Below are 23170 nucleotides of genomic sequence, written 5' to 3' on the forward strand. Positions count from 1 at the left end.
GAATAACACACATTGATGAGTGTTTACATGAACAGGCCAGTGTGTGCTTATACTAATGAAGTAACATGTTGGCCAGTAAATCAATGTGTGATTAATTATTATTTTTTAACAATAATGGAGCTCTTTGGCACGTCATCTCACCCACTGTTAGCTAGTTGAATGTTCCCTCGGATGCAGTGACACAAAATCAATCAGTTTGGAAAGCAAAAATGGGATTGCGAACACAATCGGCTTCAGTAAAAGTTCCAAAATGTATGGTTTGGACATATAGTTTTGGGGAGTAGATATGTATACCCTGTGAGTCCTACCTCTGGTACCCCCTGTTCTCATATCCACCCAGACTTCCAGTCAGATAGAGGGGGCCGTCAGGAGCCAGGCGGGGATTCATCCTCTGGGAGAGGTGGAAGATCTTGGGAGGAGGGAAAGCTTCCCACTCTCCCTCTTCTCTCTCCAGCCAACACTGGCTGCGCCGGCTGGGGCGCGTCTCCCTGCGCCTGAGGGGGAGACACCTGTATCAGCTCAGTCCTCACAGAGGGGATGTCACAGGTGGGGTGGGGGGTGGTATCGAGAGTTACTTTAGGTGCAGTCCTACCTGCTCCGTCCCTCCTTCTTGGCTCGGTCCCGACCGGATCGCTCTTGAAGGCAGCAGATGAGGAAGGACAGAGACATGGCGAGGATGACGACGCCGCTCACCACTGAGGCCAACACAGCCACTCTGAGACCCCGGTCCTCAGGTCTGGGGATCGCTGCGGGGGGGCAAATGACATTTTAAAGGTCTCCTATCATTCAAAAAATACACTTTTTGAAGTCTCTTGCACATAAATGTGTGTCCCCGGTGTGTAAGGGAACTCACAAAGTGTCAGAAAACAAAACCCTCTCTTTTCCTCCGTACCCACATCTCTAAAAACGGGGGTACAACGGAGCTGATCCAGATTTGATGCCGACATGACGTAATATCGGAAATGTGAGCTGGCTTTACACCCACGGCCCTACCAGAAACGTCGCTATCAGAAACAATGAGCGACGTGTTTTGAAGTAATTTGGTCTTTGTTTACATTAGCAAGCATCGCTAACACTCAGAGCTAACCTGTACTGGAGAGAGTAAGTGTAAAGAAACAGGAAATCAAAAAAGGAACTCACCTTGTGGTAAACCCGCAAGAGTAAAAGCATTTGAGCTCCATACGGTTTCAGAAATAATCCTCGATGTGGTTTTGAACATGATATGGTGTTTAATCACGGTAGCATTTAGCCGAGTACCTGGATAGATATGATTTTTCTTTTAAAGCTAAGGACCCAGAATCAGCATTTCTCTAACAGGGCTGAAATAGAGGGGTATGAGGCATGGCTAGAATGGGTGATCTGTTTGGTATTTTGAGCAAAACACATCATAGACTTTTTATATATATCTGAGCCTAAAAATAGCATAATAGGAGACCTTTAAAATATGTATCTAATAAGAAAAGGACAGTGTCTGAATAAAGCATCTTACCTTCACAGACAGGCAGGTAGTTGCTCCACTGCGGCCTGCCGTTCTTCACATAGCAGGAGATTTTGTCGCTGCCCACCAGCTGGTACCCCTCCCTGCACCAGAAGACCAACACGCTGCCGATGGACGAGCCGGTGCCGTTCTCCACGTAGAAGGAGCCGCGACGGGGAGGCAGGATCGGGATGCAGGACAGACCTGAGGACACAAGGTCAACTCATGGGTCACAAAAACGTTATAAATAATAACAGAATATGCAAGGAAGGCCAAAATGCTTATTTTAGGTCCCACCCTCGAATAAGGACAAGTAATATGAAAATAATGTTGAGAAATCTAGATGTTTTACAGTCCTATGTCTTTCACAGTAAATGTATTTAATGCAATATTAGTGAGGGCAATGGAAATGTGACTGTCTGGTCTAGTAGGAGTAAAAATCACAAATGTATCTCCTGTAGATGCCAAATACTGCCCAAAAATTTATGTTGCAGTCAGAATACTGCCTGAACCTGGCAAAAGTGGAATGAAAAAGTAATAACAGGGTTTGCCCATACACGATTATGATAAAAATCATAGCAAATGACAATCACGGTACCCATTTACAGATGATTCCACTTTGTTTTGGAATGATAGATAAAGTCTTATATGTTGCTTTGCGTCTACGCTTCACTATACTTTGTGATTGAGAGCTTGGGACCTAAATAAGGAAGAACATTACAAGAGCTAAAACGCGTTTTATGAAATGTTTATGATACAGTTTCATAATTAGCATACAGTCATCTTCAAACTTATCAGCTGTGAACAAATCCTTAGTAGAGTTAATCGATCTAGAAATAGTCAAATCGGTGGATTATGACCTCTCACTTTGGAGAGCTTTTAGGCTATTTTTGGCGATATAAAAACAGACTTTTTAATATGAACCTCTAAATGTTCCTTTTCCTTCATCTCTGTCAACTTCTTTCTACTTTGCTACCTTCACTTCTTTGGTCTCCTTTCTTTTCTACCCTACACAGACAGTCTGCTATGCTGAGAGTCTGAAAATTAGCATTTCCACTTGAGAGATAGACAGAGAGAGAAAGAGACAGAAAGTGCTATTTTTAACTTCCTTATGCTACAATACTCATATCAGAGGTCTTGTGATACAGCAGCTATTGTTAGATTGTGGGAATGTCAGAGGCTCTCATGTAAACGTACAGCGACGCTGGTCACACAACGTCTCGCTGAAAGACCCACATGGAAAATAAGCACTGTACCACAGAACGACCATGTGGTATCTGCAGTGGGTTATTCATCAAAGCTGATGACTCAGCATTTCTACCTTTTTAATGCTCAATTCACTGAATCACTTCTTATGTCTGTATGTTAAGAAACAAAACAAATACTTGTCTAGAGAACTGTATGTATGTATGCTGAATGTATGTAATTAAAGCATGATGATGTTTTAGAAGTAATGTTTAGAAGGGCACGTGATGTTTCAGTTTGCGTTGCTGCGTCAGTATTAGTGTAATCTGTGTGTGTGTGTGTGTGTGAGATTTCATCCCACAATAAGACCCTGTGAACATGCAAGCCGCTCTCTTCTGATTAGGAACGACAGATGGGAGGATTTCTGCAGCGGCGTACAGAAAGAGAGGAAGAGGATGCCATGATCCTGTGTGAAGATGACAGTAACTCCACCCCCCCACGCACACACACATATATCCTCTGCATCGAGGCACACACTGCAGACACGTGCGTCATGGGTACAGTGCAGGGAAACAAGGACAAACTGTTTTTAAAGAGTAACTAAAAGCCATCCTGTTTCCCTAAGGCACCTTTTATTGTAGCCGTTGCTGCTTGTTGATACGTGTTGAGAAAGAGTTAACCAAAACAGTCAGGAGAACCGTATACATGTGGGAAAGTTCTTCAATTCAATCTGGCTTTTTAAGAATAAGAAAAACATGAGAATTAGTCCATACCCATGCTGTGGTATCAAAACAACACACAAATGCTCAATAGAGCTAAGGTTATGGAGTTGGGTGATAATAAATTCAGATTTTAAAAATCCAGCAAACACCACAATACATAAATAGACACTATTACCAGGGGTGCACATAACTGTTTTGCCCTGGTTCTCAAAGGAGCACCTGGAGATGTTGCTTGGTGCTCATCCTTAAAATGAAATAAACCGTAACTTTTGAGGGGGTCATTATTTGCCAGACACACGGCACTGAACACAAATGCAGAGGTGAACACAGAACACACATGCAGAGGTGAACACAAGACAACATTAGCACGACCAGTAATCCTACAAGCTGTCATCACTACCCTCCTGACTGTTCTCCTCACTGTCTTCCTCTCTGTCAGACATGGTAGCTAATGATGTAGGCCTACTACTTTCTCTCTGGTTGAGTCTGCGATTAGCTGCTGGTTTTGGGTCGAAAGTCTCTGTTGTCATCTTAGACAAGTGGATGTAATCAAATAAGTATGTGAACATAACCAATAACCTACCATAGCCAATAACAAATTAATGTAACTTATTTTATTTGTGTTGTTCATTCATATCTTATTTTACCTTAACATTTATTTTAGGGCTGTCAAACGATTACAATTTTTAATCAGATTATTCACAGCTTAAAAATTAATTAATCAGATTAATCACCATTCGAACTATGTCCAAAATATGCAATTTATTTATGTATATTGTTGTGGGAATGGAAATTAAATGAAAGAAGGCGGATATATCCATTTAACATACCTATGTTTATTATAAGTTTTCTGCGTGTCAAAATGAAAGACACCCACACACCTATCAATCATCAAACCGTGGGGTCTTAATTCATTACGTGTTGATTTCTATCAACGGCAGAGGGGGGGGGGGGGGGGGGGGGGGCGGCTAGTGGAGTACTTCGTGACCACAGAGTGTGAACGTTGTGATCAGCTGTTTTAGCGCAGTTCTCCAGTGAAGGGGGGGGGAGTCTCCCTTCGCAGCCGGTTGGCGTAGTTTTGGCACAATTCCGTTGTACAGACCGACGTTAACAGCAGCCCTGTCTGTGCACACGGAGACCGACTCTGTCGTCCGGTGATCTAACCGCCTTCTGGAAAAGCTTCACAAGTACGTCGGTACGCAAATGCGCTTTGTGACACAAGTGACGGTACGCATTTCAGATTACGCACATAACCTGCGTACCAGTTATGTGTTACCTGTACTACAGCAAAAGTATTCTCCGTCGGGACTTCCTGCAACAACACCACGCCGGTATCAAAGATGTTCTATTGAGAAGACGATCACTACGTGACAAAAGTTTTCAAAACCGTGGCTACTGAAATCAATCTTACTAACTGCTGTATGTGCAATTTACTCTGCGCGAGTTGGCAGACTTCATTTTGCTTCCTTTAACATCATTGTTCATGGTGGGGCTAAGCCATTTATTGGTATGGGTGTAGCCTACCCCATCCATACCCTGGCGCTGCCACTCCTGGCACGTATGGGGCGGGCCATTCTGCACATGCGTTAAATGCGTTAAATATTTTAACGCAATTAATTCAAAAAATTAATTACCGCCGTTAACGCGATAATTTTGACAGCACTAATTTATTTATTTATGCATTTCTTTTATCTCTCCAGTTTTAAAGGATATTTTTGGTTACTGTCCTATAGTATACATTGGAATGATTTAAAACCTGTTTATCCCAATAATTATAAAGGAGTGCCTTGGAAATATGTGTTTACATAAATTGTGACCAAACCGTTTGAACTTGAGAGTCTTTTACCTCACTGAGCTGTAGTTAACTTATCAGCCTCTCAGTCTGACTGGAGAGGACTCTCCCTCCACATTATTGTAGAAACATCTTCTTCTCCGTTAGAGCAGCTAGCACGGCACCAGATTCTAATAACAACAGCGCTGGTAGGCTACCGGTGCACCCTCCCTCTCTCCCTCGCTCACTCGCATTTTGGCTGTGAGCTGCGGGCGCCAGATAAGCCAATATCCCCCATTTTCATCACTTACAGCGCCCATCGTACAGGGCAAATGAAACGTGTAACCGGGGTGAAAAGGGTGTTACATTTACTTAATTATGAATGTTGTTACATCAAGGCCGAAAATTAGGATGAGCCCCAACGGTCAAAATGTTTTTTTCCCTCCCAGAACTGCCAGCGCAGCACCTCCCCAGGTCTGGCGCACCAGGCGAACATCTAGCCAGCGCTACGGGCCGGCCCTGAGTTCATATCATGGTTCATATGCAACTCGCAAATATCTTTCTCTCTTCTCTCTCTCTCTCTCATCTCTCCTCTCTTTTCCCTTCTTTCTCTCTCTCTCAATGTTGGTACGCAAATGCGCTTTGTTTCAAATGACCCGGTGCTCTTTTTTTGGCAGAGGTGCGCATGCGCACCAGTTATGTGCAGCCCTGACTATTATATTTAAAATGACATGACAAAAACTATAAAATACTCTACATTTCGTATGTTGCTTGAGAGAAGCATTACTGGAGAGAAGAGAAGCCCCACATGGGGTATCCTTAAATGATTTCATGTTTTATAAAATAAGTATTTCAGCTTGTTAGCTAGCTAACAAACTCTTGTTAACACCCTCTTTACAAGTGTTATGAAAACTAACACCAACTGTTAAATCTGGAATGCACCTCTTAAGCTTCCTCACACAAACACTGGCTCACATGAGAGAAAGCCTTTACCTCTAAAAAGGGGGATCAAATATTGAACATGTTACGTAAGGTTGCGTGTTTTAAGATTGGAGAGGTTTTTTTGCTGGCTGTTGCCACGCCGCAGCAGGAATCTCTCCCTCCAAGACCCTGAAGTAACTCCCACCTCCCCTGCCAGGCGACCAATATAGTAAACAGAGAAGAAGAACAAAGACGGCATTGTGAAGTGGACAAACAGAAAACCATCAGAGGGGCCTAGCATCAATACAAACTGGAATTAATGCCGAAAAGATTGAAATTTGTGTTAAATTTAAAGTCAAGTTGTGTGTGCGAGACTGACCTAAGCTCCTTAGCACAGAATTCATGTGTGTATGTGTCTGAAATCTTTACTGACAGGTAATGTGTGCTTGACTCAAAGAGTTCAGTTCTGTGTGTGTGTACTCTTTGCTGTTTGCTGTAGTTCACTCTCATTCAGAAAAGCCTCTCTGTCATTGTGGAAACTGTGGGTTGCCAATCAAACTGTCCAGTTGCCAGCAGGGAGCTAATACACTTCTAGAACCCCTGAACCTGGCAACCCGAAAAAGCCAACCAAACATCCACTCTGCTGTATTCTTCTCTAAAACCCTCCTCGCTTGTCTTTGACAGGGAAGCACTCGGAATAGTTTGTGATTAAATAAAGATTAGGCTCTCTGCATTAAAGATTCAGACACACACACATGCACAAAAAGAACAGAACAAACACACACTCTCACATGTCCTGTACGTGGACACACACAGACACAAACATTTTCCTGGTGTGAAAAGTGAAGCCAATGCTGAAGTCATTTCCCCCAAAAAACAAGCCCCGCCTCTGTAGGACTGCGTGGAAATGGGGGGGGGGAAACATCCTGCAACATGGCTGCCGTAATTAATGATGGGGTATGTCACTACCCGATCTGCAGTGCGCAGATCAGAATAAGTGAGAAATAAATGTAACTTCTGTTAGACAGCTATCATACTGAATACATATTTACTGTGAATGTGTGCAAAAATGTATGGCATATAGCGGTCTAACAGAAGTTAAATTCATTTCTCACTTATTCTGACAATGTACTTAACCCCAAATAAAAGAACCCAATAAAAAGAGTTGTTAAATAATAGTGAAGTCACGTTGTAATAACAATAACTCATCTCTCTCGAGTTTTCCTTTTGAGCTTTGCCAAAAGCCACTGTGTCAATGTTGTCCTACTTGGGTTGCCTTCCAATATGGCGGACCATCTCGCACATGCGCACTGCAGATCGGGCAGATCTGTCATTATGGACATTTACAGTGTGCAGTAAACAGTTAAGATTATTTACAATGAATTCAAATAGTAATACAATGACTATTAAAGAAGCATTTACACTGACGACAGAACTTCGGCTACTGCTGATTTAATGTATGGACAGACAGATCATATTAACATGCTTTTGTCATCCTTTGAAGTTTAATTAATTAGCTGAGTATAATTAATGATCAGGGTTGGGAAGTTTACTTTTGAAATGTAGTAGGTTACAGATGACTAATTACACTGTTAAAAATGTAATAAGTAATGTAACTGACTATGTAACCATTCGTATTGATATTCTAATGTTAATTAATAATTATGGTTCTTTTATGTTTTTTGTGAGTCACTTTAGATAAAAGCCTCTGCTAAGTAACACAACCATAACTTACGGTTTCATTAAACAAATAAACAAAAAAGCTAACAGTTGGTTTTGCAGCGAGTCATCGTCGGCTAACAGATGACTGTTTCCCTGTAAGACTCACATTTAGCACGTGCTGCTTGTTATTGCTGTCCAATTCAATACACCAGAATAGCTGTTAACTTTAAACAAACAACACGATTCACATTACTCACACTCTTACTGTAATTAGTGATTAAATCAACAATTAATGTAGTACACCCTATGAGTACACCTAGTTGGGCTTGCCAAAATCACGCTACAGTTTTTAAACAAATAATCAAATATGCTAACAGTTTATTTTGCCGAAAGCTATAGCTAACGAATAATTGTTTTTAGTGCCTTTAAAATACGGTTAGAAGCTATCATAAGCTAACAGGTGATTGTTTGTATTGCCGTAAGACTATCATAGTTAACGTTAGCTAATCACACTTCATTTCAAGACACCGGAATTGTTATTAATGTTTAACAAATACAACTTTAAAAGCACTTCACATTACTCACACTCTGTGCGTTGTCGTTCATATTCATGTCTCCTGCTCGCTAGGTGGCAGTGTCACGAAAAACAGGAGTGCGGTCCTGAGACTTCAGTCTCCGACGCTGCAGCTTCATGCTACTCACATGCTCACTAGAGGTGGAGCTAGGCTAGGCTAGCTAGCTTAACCGTAGCATTTTTTCGGAACAAGTCAATTTTTGCTCCTCTTTTCGGACACGTACAATCTAAACTAGGTCAGTTTATCCATCAAACATCAACCAAACTGTTTGACAGGGTAGGTAATTTTGGAGAAACCGGCTCGAGTGAGCTAGAATTTGAAAATACACAGCCGGAAGAAATCTGCTACTTCCTCACAGAGCCCCTCCTCCAACACACATGAACGCGCACATGACCAATGAGGGCACGAGATAAGTTTGTGCACTGATGGAAGGCTGACAGGCAGGTAGGCCATCCAGTTATTTTAGCCGGGCCGGCTAAAATGATTGGTCGTGCTTTTTACAGTACTACGGCTTCCACAGATGAAGTTTTTTTATGGATTTTTTGTGAAAGCACTTAAGATATTCATTGCTATCGGGATGTTAAGAGCATTCCATGGAATATAACAAAAAGTGTATCTCGAGCCGGTTTCTCAGACTTACCTACCCCACCTTTAAGTTACAAATAAAAAAATCCACTAGCAATTATAGGCTAATTCATGCAAGATAAAAAGCCATAGGGCTATGCTAATAATGTTAGCATGTAGTAAATGTGCATCAGTCTGGGTACGTGTTATGTTGAGCTGAAATGTGTACTTTTGTATGTTAGTTGAATCAATTGCAGTAAAAGTCAATTTTAAGAAAAACTAAACTTGCATTAGTAACTAAAATGTACAACAAATCCACATTTCACTCCCTGGGTGGATTACAGTGGAGCTATCCATTTTCTTCTCTTTTCTTTAGCTTTGAGCAATTTGTAAAGGCTTCAAATTATTGTAAAATCCATTCTCTTGAGCTACAGTAATTTGCACTACTCTCTTTCCAACACTGCCACTCATTGGGTGTGTTAGGTGCTCACCCCCTGTGTTCTTTCTCCCTCCTTTTTTCTCCCTTAGCTCAGGTGTCCCAGATCTGCCCTAAACAGCCATACATAAAGAAGGCTGGAGGGGAAGGAGTCAAATGTGTGTGTTGTCCTTGTTTACGTCTTCTCTGTCACAGTTTGTTTTCTCTTCATCAAAGGTAAGTGTAACATCTACGTTGCCTAAAGTCTTCTTCAGGCTTCGGTTGTACCTAGAACCACACTTCCCTGTCACTTCTGGTTGCAAAAACCAAGATGGCGACGGTCCACATGCTAATCTAGAGTCTTCAAAACTGCAGTCCGTAAACCAGTGGCGTCATAGTTACTTTGTCCACTTCTTACAGTCTGTGAAGACACTGGATCCTACACTTCAGGTAATGCTAGTTCATGTCATCCTTTTGCTAGACTCTCCCTGAAAAGAGACTCTACCATATGCTTGGTCAGATTTCCCTGGATAAACATTGGTTTAAAAATATATTTAATTTCAGACGGGCTCCATCAAACTGAATAGCAAAAGACTGAATAGCTTTATCTTGTCCAAACTCATGATCCTCACTGATTTCTCTTCTTGAGTGTTTTTCGTCCCTTTGCTCCAGCTGCTGTACGTGACCAACCATCATGCCTCACTCTGTCTTCTCCAGTATCTATTTCTATAGGCCCCTCACTGAGTATCACAGCTGATTACCTAATTCCATTGGCTCTTGCTCTGCCTGTTCTAACGCAAAGAAAAACGTGCTTTCCTCAGCCACGCATTTGAGCTTTTGTCCAGTGAGCCGCAAATACTAGCAAAATAAAGTGATACAGGACATTTGTGTAAATCACATTTTCGAGGGATTCTGTCTTTTTTTTATGTTGACTATCAGCAGAAACCAGAGGTAATGGAAGTTCTACTTTAACATGCAGGCGCCATGGCATAGGGACGACAAACATGCAAAAACCTTCAGCCATATGTGGGAAACAGACTAAGCCTGCAGCTCAATGGACGCCATTAAAGCATCGTTCAATTTTATACGAAAACCTTCATCAAAGTTACATGACAAAGAGACAAGAGGTCTTAAGTGCCCACTTTCTTTTCTTGCGTGTTCAGCCACAGTTACTGTCACTTTGCTTCAAATAAGTCAACTCAAACTCAGTCTGGCATTCTGGGAACGCAGCATAGGAAATCTAAAGTACACACAGCAAGTGGTTAGAAAAGGATAAATGACATCTAACACACAAGACAATCGGAAATAACTATCTGACAGAGCTTTTTGTAGCTTTTGGGATATTTAAAAGTAGATTCAGATCAGAAATATCACTGGGTTGGTTTTCCTCACTACTATTCACCTTTAAACTGAGGCACTGTAAAGTTCTGAAGTTTAGTACCCCTTCTTTTAGTAGTGTAAAGAGCAACAATTCAAATAGTTGGTTATTTGAATGTTAGTGAAGTGTGTTTTACAACCATCCGTTAATTAAAAAGATTATATAACTGTTTCTGACAAAAGGCAGATGTTGGTGGGGGTTTTGTCTGTTGGGATTTTTTCTTGTCTAGTGCACACACAAATTGAAGTGTAAAAACAAACATTTGCTGTTTGGGGGGTCAGTTGTTATGCCAGAACATAAAAGAAAAAAAAAAACAGTCATTTGAAGTTCCCACACATTTCCTGGCAAATAAACCTGTACCTGTAGCAGATTTTGTTACCTTTATTCCAAGCCAGTTTAACTAGTTAGTACTGTTTTCAAGCTTTATGCTAAGCTATTCAACTGGCTGCTGGCTCCACCTACATTTCTAACGAAAAAACATCATAGCAAATACCAAAATACCCTACTATTGCTTTAATTGATTAAGTATTGCTTTGTCATTTTGTGAAGCTGACAATTGAGCGGCCCGACCAAGCAAGGAGGCAGAGGCAGAACGTCCAAAAATACAACCCGGTGTGGGCATTTATTAAAACATGAACACATTACACACAGCCTCAATCCTGCTGCTTCTGTTCACGTGAGCCCAGCCTGCAGCCACCAGGATCTCACTCACACTCCCTGCCCCTAACAGACAGGGAAACAGAGCCTAAATACCCACACACACTAATCAGCAACAAGACACAGGTGAGGGGGGAGGAGACAACACAGGGCACCAGGTGCACACAATCCAGCAACAGACATAACGGGAGGGGGAACACTTTTCAAACACAAACATATAACTGAACAGAAGTACACACATACAAACCCAACTAAACGCAGTCAGCACTTGTACAATTAATGCCACTTAACGCTATGATGTCTACACCCCCACATATTATTTACATTATTCTTAACCGCTGTCATTCTACACCAGCATAAGCACTTTCGGAGCTCTCGCTAACTCCCCTATCTTGTCAGGCGGAGCCGAGGACCCGACCAGCACCTGCCAGACGACATTTCAATTAATACAGTTTAATCCTTTCATAAATACTATCTCAATAATTAGTATAAATTATATAAAATGTGCAAATATGCCATGCCAAACGGTACTGTGCAATCACGCTAATAAAGTGCAAAACTGTTCACTAAAGTGCTGAGTTACCAGGCCCGAAGCCGTCAGTTCACAGTGACGAAGTTACCTTCGTCACACATTTACCCTGCCTATTAGTTGTTCACATCCAGCTACAACCATCAGAGCAGTGAGAAAGCTAATTCAGACTCTTCCTCAGTGACATTGTTTGTTGAGCGGGTTAGGGTTAGGTTAGGGTTAGGGTAAGGCGTGAGAAGGTAATGATGAAGTCGAGTCACTGCCAGTGACCATATTGTATTGACAGGCAGGAGACAGAAGTCAATCTTTTGCACAAAGCCTGTACGGCTGAGGTGTGACAATAGTGTGTTTCGTTGACATAAATACGCCTAGGGGTACATGTGTGTGTCCAGAAAAGAAATTCCCATTGTGCGTTATTTATGTTTGCAGAAATGGTGCATGTTAAAGTTTACAGAGTTAATGTCAGATGCAGGAGTGAAGATCTCAGCATACAGTTCTGAAGAAAAAAGGTAGAATAGATGGAAGTAATTGGCTTTAAAATCCACTTGACTCTACCTCCTCACGGCTAGTGTGTGCATCTGTATTCCTGTGTGTTAGCGTGTCATTAACAGGATTTATTACACCAGAAATAGCCTGGAATAGACAAAGGTAATTGGCTTTGCCTGTCAGGGAATCAGATTAAAGTCAGTCTAACATTTCAGATTTACGGTTAAGGCTTTTGACTGACGATCTTATCCGAAGAGACTTAGAGGGAAGAATAAGCAGCTTATTGTCAGTTAGACGCTGTATCCATAACTGATCATCGCCATTGGTTTTATCCAAGAAACTGAATTATTTAAGAGCGTTTAGCCACTTGGAACCACAATAAATTGGTTGTGTTTGATACCCAGTCGCACATCGTTGCGCTTGTTTCTTTCTCCTTTTGGAAGGAATATAGTAGAGGGGGGGGGTCCCTCAGACACTAAGAGCATGTGTTTTGTAAGCTCTGCATAAAGACCATGAAGTAAGTGTAGTGTAGTACATTTGGAAAATAAACTATAAACTGCTTCAACTCTTCCTGAAAAGTAATGTACAGATCTGTTGATATTCAGTGCCTCATGAGTCCAAAGGCTCAACGTGTACAAAAGTCTTCTATATTTAACTGGATTTATTTTTGTCCTAAAATGACAGATGAGGCTAATTTTAATATCAAAGGGCTAAAATTAAAATCTCTAAAATGTCAAAACGCATTCTTGCTGTGCAACCCAGACCTTAAGGAGAGTAAAATTGGCTTAAAATATAGTAGAGAAAAGTAAACAATATACAGAAGCGCTGCATTTATGTGTTAATGCTGCTTGAATAAGCACTGGTTTGGGAACATTGATATTAATCACACCTCCAGGATCTCGGATTCTAGGATTTGTGTGTGTGTGTGTGTGTGTGTGTTATTAAAGTAAAAAGTGCTTATTCCTGCTCTGTCTGCGTGTGTGTGTTAGGCACATGATGTTTGCATTTTGTCATCCGTTGTAGGCTATATATGCATACACGCGGGGACGAGGGCTCTGTGACTAAGAAGAGGCGAGCAAGGAACAGAGGACTGTGGAAAAATAAATAGAAACAGCGGAATGAAATGAAAACACTACAAACAAAGTGACGGGGGGAGAGCAATAAGTGGAACAGGAGACAGATAAGACAGTGGTTGTTTAAAGCAAACAGGGGCAAGAGAGAGTGACATATAAGAAGAGAAAAGGAAAAAGGGAGAATGAGCAGAGGAGAAAGCGAGTTCATGCTCCAGTGGAGGGGAAGTCATGCGAGCCGCGCTGCAGCTTTCTCTTCAGCCTCGATACAACGAACTGTAACTGCATCACCTGCCGCCACACACACACACACACACACACACACATACCATGTATACATCACTTCAGTGGACATTACATTGACTTACATGCATTTCCTGGAGACTTATCCTAACCGTAACCATAACCAACACATGCCTAACCCTAATCCTAACCCTAATCCTAACCAAGTCTTCACCCTAAAATTAATGATTCCCCTCATGGGGACCTCCAATTTGTCCCCATAAGGGAGAAGAGTCCCCACACGTGACTGTGTAAACAGATTTAGGTCCCCACAAGTATAGTAATGCTAGGCCACACACACACACACACACACACACACACACACACACACACACACACACACACACACACACACACACACACACACACACACACACACACACAGACTTTATATGCACTCACACTTCTGTATTCCCACATAAGCAATGTGAGTCAGAACACATGTAGAAACACACAACTATCTTTTTTGTTACTTGGATTGACCTTTCACATATTAACACACTATTAATAATTCTCCCCACTTTCCATAAATGGTGTACTCTTAACACAAGAATGTGCACCGCACATTGGAAGGCCAACTCAACTCACATACAAGTAAACATGCACATACATGCATGTGTTTTTGTGTTATGATGCACAATAAAGTTTTGGGATGGAATGTGAGATTGTACAAAGACATCTTAAATGTATTTGTGTGTTCTCTTAGCACACTTTCTGTAGAAGATTTAGAGCTATGTTCAGGTTAGGTTCAGTTTGAGGTTAAGCGTCACCGATACTTAGATCCGGGTTAGGTTCAGATTAGGAGAGACAGGTACAGTTTTAAAGAACTTTAAAGGATTTTGTTACTTAGTACCCATTTTTTTACTACCAATAAAAAGCCTAATAATAATGACTTATTTTATGTAGCAACACACCACAATCACAATGATTCTATGAATTTAGAGGGTTATCTTAATATCGTCATTTAGTGACGATGTGATAAGTGATAATGACCATGCAAGACGTTTTGAAGGGATGAATAATGACTGGTATTCCAGTAATAGTGAAATATCAGTAGCTTTTTGCATCAATCAAAAGATGTTCAGTTAGCTATCAGACACCTCCCAATATTCCCATCTGAGAAGCGAACACCAATACATGTCATTGCCCTGAAAGGAGTTATAGCTATATGTATAATTGCATTAAATATTTATTGAAATGCAAATTTAACTTTGGCTCTTCAGGCATGTGGCTAAAAAGTTATTGCACACAAGAATAAATCATCACAAAACATCACATGTCCAAGAAAGCAGTAGCAGTAAAAATGAAAGAATATACGGTTGATGGTTGAACAAACTAACCTGTGTAGTTTCTGGTGATGCTCTGAGTCTGCAGAGCTTCAGTGTGCGCTTCAGTCTGTGCTTCAGTCTGTGCTTCTGTCTGCGCTTCAGTCTGTGCTTCAGTCTGTGCTTCTGTCTGTGCTTCAGTCTGTGCTTCTGTCTGCGCTTCAGTCTGAGCTTCAGTGTGCGCTTCTGTCTGCGCTTCAGTCTGTGCTTCAGTCTGTGCTTCTGTCTGCGCTTCAGTCTGCGCTTCAGTCTGCGCTTCTGTCTGCGCTTCTGTCTGCGCTTCAGTGTGCGCTTCTGTCTGCGCTTCAGTCTGTGCTTCAGTCTGCGCTTCAGTCTGCGCTTCTGTCTGCGCTTCAGTCTGCGCTTCAGTCTGTGCTTCAGTCTGCGCTTCAGTCTGTGCTTCAGTCTGCGCTTCAGTCTGCGCTTCAGTCTGCGCTTCAGTCTGCGCTTCGTTGATCATCAGGTTCTCAGTCTGGAGGTCTGGCTGCAGCTGGATGGGGGTCCCGGTCCAGTCCTCCGGCAGCGTTGTGGTGCTCTGTAAGTCCTCTGGGCTCAGGGTGGAGCCCCCTGCCAGCACCACAGCACAGAGCAGCGTGCACAGCAGCATCCAGAGTGGGGTCCTCCGAGTGGGGTGTCCACATTTGGGAGACATGGGGTCAGCTAATGAGGAAGAAGAGCTCCGTAAGAGGGACGATTCACAGCCTCATGGTCTAGTCTCAGCGAGAAGATCCTTTAGAGGAAAGTTTCTCTCCTCTTCTCTTCTCTTATGTCTTTTCTTCTTCTCTCCTCACTCCCTCAGCGGAGAGAGGAAAACTCCCTCTGCGCTCCCCCTCATGATGTTGCCGCACTGTAAGAGATAGGACAGAGAAGCCAGTAAAGGAGAGTGTATGATAGTGTGTGTGTGTGTGTGTGTGTGTGTGTGTGTGTGTGTGTGTGTGTGTGTGTGTGTGTGTGTGTGTGTGTGTGTGTGTGTGTGTGTGTATGTGTGTGTGTGTGGATCCAGCTGTAATCTGCTCTCACATGCTGTTGTTTCCTCTCCGGCTCTCCTCTCTCTCCCTCACTGCTCTCTCTCTCTCTCCCTTACCACTCTCTCTCACTCTCTCTCTCTCTCCCCCCCTCTTAACTCCCGCTGGGCTGACTGAGCTCTTGCGTAACACTCACTCATTCGCTGAGCTGTGCTGAGCTGTAACTCATGCAGCCCTAAGTCCTTTCCCTCTCTGCCCCTTCACTCTGTACTTCCCCTGTAATGGTTGTATGCACAGTTGAATTAAACAATGTAGGCAATATTTGCTGATGGCTCACATCAATAGATCACAATGTACTTAGCAACTCAACTGGTTGGAAAACAGATTGAAAACTAAAGCTGAATGTATAGGTGTATACTGTGGAATGGTTGAACTAAGCCCAACTTCCCAATAGCTGCAAACCACTTAGGTGCATGTGTCCACACAAACCCCTAACCCCGCCACATTTCGGACCACACTGTGGCTAATTGTGGGTAGATATAACCCTAACCCTGTGAGTGACCTTTAAACTATGAATGAGTTTCTTATGTAGAAGGTATTTGCTGCCGGACTTCTGTTTACAGAAGTATAACCTGAACTGAAGAGGTCTGTGTGATTTGAATGTCGGAAACTTAGCAGCAGTTGCTAAAGTATGCTAGCCTTGAGGTTTGCAGCTCTGTAAGGCTCCATTTCATACTGATAACAAACAAACAAACCTCTGTGTTATTCAGGAGTCACTTTGACGATGTGATGCCGAGGTTTTGCAGGGCATATAATTTATTAGAGCAAAACAAATGTGTTATTGCTGTGGTGTAATGTAACATCCCACAGACCAATGTTAGTAGACAAATAATCACATTGTCCTTGTGTGTACTATACTCACAGTAAATGAACAAAATGCAATTATGAAACCCGAAAACGATCATAATAGGGCCCCTTTAATCTCAGAGAATCTTTACCACACTAAAGCCCAAGCTAAACTCAAAAGATTGACATTCTGTGTGTGTGTGTGTGTGTGTGTGTGTGTGTGTGTGTGTGTGTGTGTGTGTGTGTGTGTGTGTGTGTGTGTGTGTGTGTGTGTGTGTGTGTGTGTGTGTGTGTGTGTGTGTGTGTGTGTGTGTGTCACAGGCTATGGTCACAGGTGGACACTGGCTCAGGTGTAATGTGATGACCCTGATGGCTCTTGTTGATAGCTCTCTAGTCAGAAAGTCCATGCAAAGCTATGAATAAATGATGCCTCTGGGACCAAAAATAGGAGATAGAGATGGAGAATGCGAAGAAAATAAATGGAGGTGGAGAGGAGCAGGCGGGGTGAAATTACATTAAAGCGGGAGAAAAACATTCAGAAAAAGAGAAGCAAGACATTTGCCAACAAATACAGATGAAGTGAGATCCTGAGAAAACGGACTTTTATCAAATGTTGGGCCAGTAAATGGGGACGTGATGAGCTCTGCTAACACAACATACATTATTTACAACCAAAGCTTTGCCAAAGTGGACACAGGAAAAGCTTCAAAGTAAAAGATTTGATTTCAAGCTATCAAATGAAAGCTGCTATAGGCATGGTTGTACGGTATAAATACACCATCCTATTGGTATAGACAAAAGTGGTAAAGGGGGTTTTAGGAGTTAAATTGATGCTAGGAATCTTTGCCGAAAAAGTATTCTTTTATACCAAATCCACTATAAAGAAGATGTTAAGTGATTTCTGGTTACAAATATTTGAGAACGAGTGTACGATGATATTTCAATGTAAATGAAATGGCATCAATTACTGTACACTATAATGAAATAAAAAGACTTTTTTAATAAAAAATAAATATTTGAAAACATGCCAACTCTGCAGTTTAATCTCATTTGTAATCGTAGCAGCAGGCAGATGTTTTTCTGAAAAAGCTCAAAACATTCGCTGTTGCTCGCCAACTAAACATTAGACACGTATAGACTAAAGTCCAGCAGGTAAAGAGCTTTGGTTATGATAAGGTTTTTATGTCAAATATAACCTGATACTGGTATTCCTATCATTTTGCAGACCACACTTACAGTTTAATCAAAGAGCGATTACCAGTATTTACTATGAAGCCTGCATTAACATTAAAAAAGCATAATGTATAATGTCCTTAATATGCTACATGCGGCATTTTGGACATGAATTAATCATAACCACATTACTTCTGAAACATACTATATGTATAACTAGTGGTTACTGAGCACACTATCAGCCTCTGCTCCCACTTTGTGTTGGATCATAAGTCTGCTGTTCTTTATGGAGCTGAAAGTCAAACGGTTGAAAGATTAAAAGTGAAAGTGAAAGAGTGACAGATGTTCACACTTTACTGGTAGGACTGTGTGGTTAATGTGTACACATTGAGATTATGAGGATTAAAGAAGCAGACATACGGTTGAGACGGGTTACTGTTTTTCTAACAAAAGATCTGCAAGATAACATTATGTGATGACAAAGTGGAAGATGTTGAGTCTGATAAAAACAGGACACAAAACTAACAGTGCATCAGAGGACCCTAACCCTAAAGTACGCATTTTGAAGCACTATGAAATATTTGGCCACTTGGTGTCAGTTAAATAAGCAAACACATTGACACGTTAAAGTTTTAAAGATGACCCATTTGAAATGTTATTGGTTCAAATTAAGATGAAAACCCTATGCGGATAAAGGTGTTTCCAACTCCTATATTTTATTATACGATATACTTTATTGTCCCGTAAGGACATTTGTTCGGGACTCCGTCCTGCAGTTCCGCATACATGTACATATACAAACATAGTGGATGCATATCACATGGCTAAATCTCAGAACCTTGTTTGTCTGTGTTGACACACGTTCTCTTAGAACATCAGTATATTTGACTATATTTAAATGTAAATTACATTTTAAAGGGTAGATTTTAATTTAAAAAAATTGTTTTAGTGCAGCAGCTCATAAATAATGTGTGATGACATCAAAAATAAATCATACGTGTTTTCACTTTTTCACATAGAATAAAGCTCGATGTACTGAGTATTAAACACACACTCACAAATTGTAGCTCTGACACTATCAACCTAATCCCTAATGCCACATCTTAGAGCACAATAAATACTGTTATATAAAACAAACACACATTGACTTTAACACAGTGTTCACTTACTCCACTCTGTCCCGCATACGGTAATAACCGTGCATTTTGAAGCCATGCATTTGTTTGTGTTGATTACCGTGTGTGTCTTTACAGTGTGTGTGTGTGTGTGTGTGTGTGTGTGTGTGTGTGTGTGTGTGTGTGTGTGTGTGTGTGTGTGTGTGTGTGTGTGTGTGTGTGTGTGTGTGTGTGTGTGTGTGTGTGTGTGTGTGTGTGTGTGTGTGTGTGTGTGTGTGTGTGTGTGTACAGCAGTATACATCCAATAATCAGTGCTAAGTGCAGGTCACTCTCAGGGCAGAGAGGCTTTGTTTGGTGGCAGTGTTTATTCCCTGACACTTTCAATGTATTTCTCGTAAGGACTTCAGCATTTAGAAATACAACCTACTTCAATTTCATTTGTCCACATTGTTACTTAGCTCATTTCAATTTGACAGAGCTGGAGATTTGAGAATGTGCTATATCAAGTCTGTGCAGCCCTAAACTTTAATTGTATTTATGAATATTGGACTCATATTATTTGACTCCATGTCCATTCAATGTGCTGCTGATAGAGAATAGTCTGCTGACAAGTTTGCATATGAATTAAAGGGGAATTGTCACATTGTTGTGTCCCCGATAATCATCTCCTGACAGGTTTTAGTGTTGCGGATATTGATCTGTGTATTTCATGTTTCTTACGAGATGGTTTTTACAGCGATTATTAGTGTCGGTAAAAAAACATTGAACATCTACAGTTACAGTGAAATCATCAGTTAGCTGATCCTGGGCAGATGTTTCCCAGTGAAACTCATCTTCAATTAGCCATATAGTCCTTTCAACATGATTTGTGTTATCTTTAGCTCTCAAAGTAATGTACAAACAAGGTTACAAACTTCGCTTTTAAGGTTCTCACTGACGAAGCATTTTGATTGGATTTATCTTCCTCATTCTTTACTGAACGAAATACATTTGCTAAAGTGTTTTTTGCAAGTACCACTGGAGTGTTTGGTTTTCTGTTCCTGTTGTGACAAGAAGAGGCAAGGGGTCAAACATGAAGGTGGAAGGGGAATAATCCCAAGAGAAACATATAAGAATGTGTTTATTTGTAACGAAGCAATTTCCCCCACAGTAGCTGGTTGTGTATTTTTATTTATCCTTTATTTATCCAGGAATGTCCCATTGAGATACAAGATCTCTTCTTCCAGGGAGTCCTGACCAACACGGCACACAACAAGTTTCAACATAAAACAAGGGCATTAAACAAAAAACATACAATTCAAATATAAATACAGAAGGCCATTTGTGCAGTGGCAAGAAGCATAATCACATCAGCAATAGCATCAGGTAAAACAGTTACATGTTTCATGAAGGGCTAATCGTAGCATACCTTTAAAAGCATTTACATTAGTATTGCACTGAGGCAAGTGTGAAAGACAAGTTAACTTGAAGTTATTCATCTTGCCTATCAGAGATGAGGAGAGGAGTGCAAGACGGTGAAGAAAACACTGACAGAAGTGACGAATAGAAAATATAACACGTGCAGATTGTTAAAACAATGATGTTCTTGTAAAGCTGTCGTCTGGGGATCTAAGTGTAGATCGGAGCTTCAGGTGACTCCCTGCAGCTTCGGGGGGGGGGGGGATGAGAGGCTGGGAGACTCTGGGACCCCTGGAGCTCGTCTGATCTTATAATTGATTGATGCTGCGGGACGTGGCTGCAGTGAGAGTCATGTAGTGGCAATTTCTTATGTTACCTTATATGGTAAAACCAAATGCTTCTAAAAGCAGTGTCTATACTGTACCATTTCTTGATATGTGCTGTTTTCTCTGCATACTCTAATGAGGGTTATTATTCTCAAGCGCTTCAAGGCCACAGAGCTGATTTGGCAGACTATATGTCGAAACTACTCCTCTTCACACTAAGTTTGAACTTCCATATGCTGATAACCGTTATACTTTCTGTAGCTCAAGGACACAGGTGTCTAATAGCGATATGAGACATCCGTGTGAAAGCAGATTTCTGAGGCGTTCCGCCATGCTACACAAAACTCTGTCTGCCCGCCCTATCTTGTATATAAGCTTTGCTATTCTGTGACTATTGCGCACACTCCTGCAGACTATCCTATACTCTGTGAGACCTGTGCCTTTGAAGCTTCAAATAACCAACAAGACAACGCTGCTTGCTTTCACCAGTTTATTATTGATTACTCTCATTGTACATCTTTACAGTATTGACGAGTTTAAAATATCCACCACAGACTTTGGTGTCAGAAGTGGGATATTTTAAACTTGTCAATACTGTAAAGATGTACAATGAGAGTAATCAATAACAAACTGGTGAAAGTAGTGTTAGACAATGCTTTTAGAAGCATTTGGTTTTACCATATAAGGTAACATAAGAAATTGCCACTACAGTCACTTACAAACAGTGATTAGTCAGTCAATGAGAGGGCATTCATATTGCAACTTCCACAGTGCCTATTTAACATGCTGACACTAAGGTGGGAAGATTAACATCACACAACTTAACAAAAAAACAAATTGATATTTAGGAATAATTCAAATCTGATGAAAGCTTGCCTGAGGGCTGAAGGTTAAAGCAGGCTGACTCATATCGATTGTGTTTGTGTGTGTGTGTGTGTGTGTGTGTGTGTGTGTATAATGAGTAACCCTAACCTTTAGACTTTGATGGAAACAACAACCATTATTAACCAAGTGAAATAAAAGTATTTCGACAGAGATAGATGGAAAGATAGATAGATGGATATAAAACATTTTTAAACATAAAGCAAGGATGAAACAGAGAAAAACCTGAAGCAGAAAAAAACACGAGTTTTACTACAGCCTAAATAAATCATTTCAGCCCAGACTGTCAATATCTGGTTTGGATTTTGGATGTTAAAAGCAGCTGTAATGTGGAGAGTGTGAGCACCGACATGTGGTTATCAGGTGCTACTACAACTTCAACTGCACCTCTTCACACACACACACACACACACACACACACACACACACACACACACACACACACACACACACACACACACACACACACACACACACACACACACACACACACACACACACACACACACACACACACACACACACACTTTCACTCCTCAAATACTTTTGTGTTCCCCAAAAGAAACTAGTCTAATAATTGAGTTTCCAGATGTAATCTTGGTTTGAAGAAACTTGTGCTGGGAAGCCACAATACTTCATGTTATATTCTTGTGGGAATTGCATTGTTTCCGATCTAAGAGGGTTGACACTCCAGCAAGACTTTTAGTTTAGATCAGCTATTGTTTTGAATAACAAACAAATACAAAATATACAGTAAATAGGTAGACAAAACAAGAGTATGAAGCAAACACATACACAAAGCTCTCAAAAATGGAATTTGAGGTAAACTATCAGGACTATATCTCCTTCTAGTTCTTATCAATATTTTAAAAGTTACAGCTTTAGTATTGTGATTATTCCCATGTGCATCCTTTACTTTGGATATTTGGGATAAACCAGGCAGATTAAAATAGCTGGAGCTCATGGAAAGGATTCAGCACCACAGCAGAGCGGACAGCTCCACCTCAGGAAGCTCGTCTGAAGATACAAGTGTACAGTTTATTCTATACATGCTCATACATGTGTTGTTCTGATTGGTGCATATTGTACAACAATATAACCAATGTTTGTATGTGATATTTGGAGACTTTTGGAGACTGTCAATGTTTTTGTGTTAGTATGCCAAATGTCAGTGTGTAATTGTAATCACCTGCTCCAAAGAACAGGGGGCAGTATTTCACCTCTATTGGCTCTATACTATCTATATTAATATGTTGCCTTTGTTTATTTTAGTTTGAGTAGTTTGCCATATGTACTGCATTTGAATAATGTCTTCATATGTGACCCGCTCTATAGAAATCAGTCGGAAGTCGCAATGACAAATTCAGATGATAAATACAACTTTGAAGCTTGTAACGGCATAATTACAAGCGGAGAACGGAGTAACTTAACGTCACAGCAGGCATA

General features: G+C 41.1%; 1 protein-coding gene across 1 annotated transcript in view; it reads right to left on the reverse strand.

Moving 5' to 3' along the window:
• The window catches only part of zgc:162331 (uncharacterized protein LOC793007 homolog), a 31764-nt gene that overhangs the window by 3346 nt on the left and 5248 nt on the right, over positions 1-23170 (reverse strand). Inside the window, exons 2-5 of the mRNA XM_034225939.1 lie at positions 15035-15866; positions 1490-1681; positions 593-746; positions 309-494 (exon numbers count right to left, since the gene is read on the reverse strand). Of these exons, the coding sequence (XP_034081830.1) occupies positions 309-494; positions 593-746; positions 1490-1681; positions 15035-15671 (1169 nt within the window). The 5' untranslated portion in view covers positions 15672-15866. The remainder of the gene's footprint in view (positions 1-308; positions 495-592; positions 747-1489; positions 1682-15034; positions 15867-23170) is intronic.

Source organism: Gymnodraco acuticeps, unplaced genomic scaffold (assembly GCF_902827175.1).
Source record: "Gymnodraco acuticeps unplaced genomic scaffold, fGymAcu1.1, whole genome shotgun sequence".
Classification (NCBI taxonomy): Eukaryota; Metazoa; Chordata; class Actinopteri; order Perciformes; family Bathydraconidae; genus Gymnodraco; species Gymnodraco acuticeps.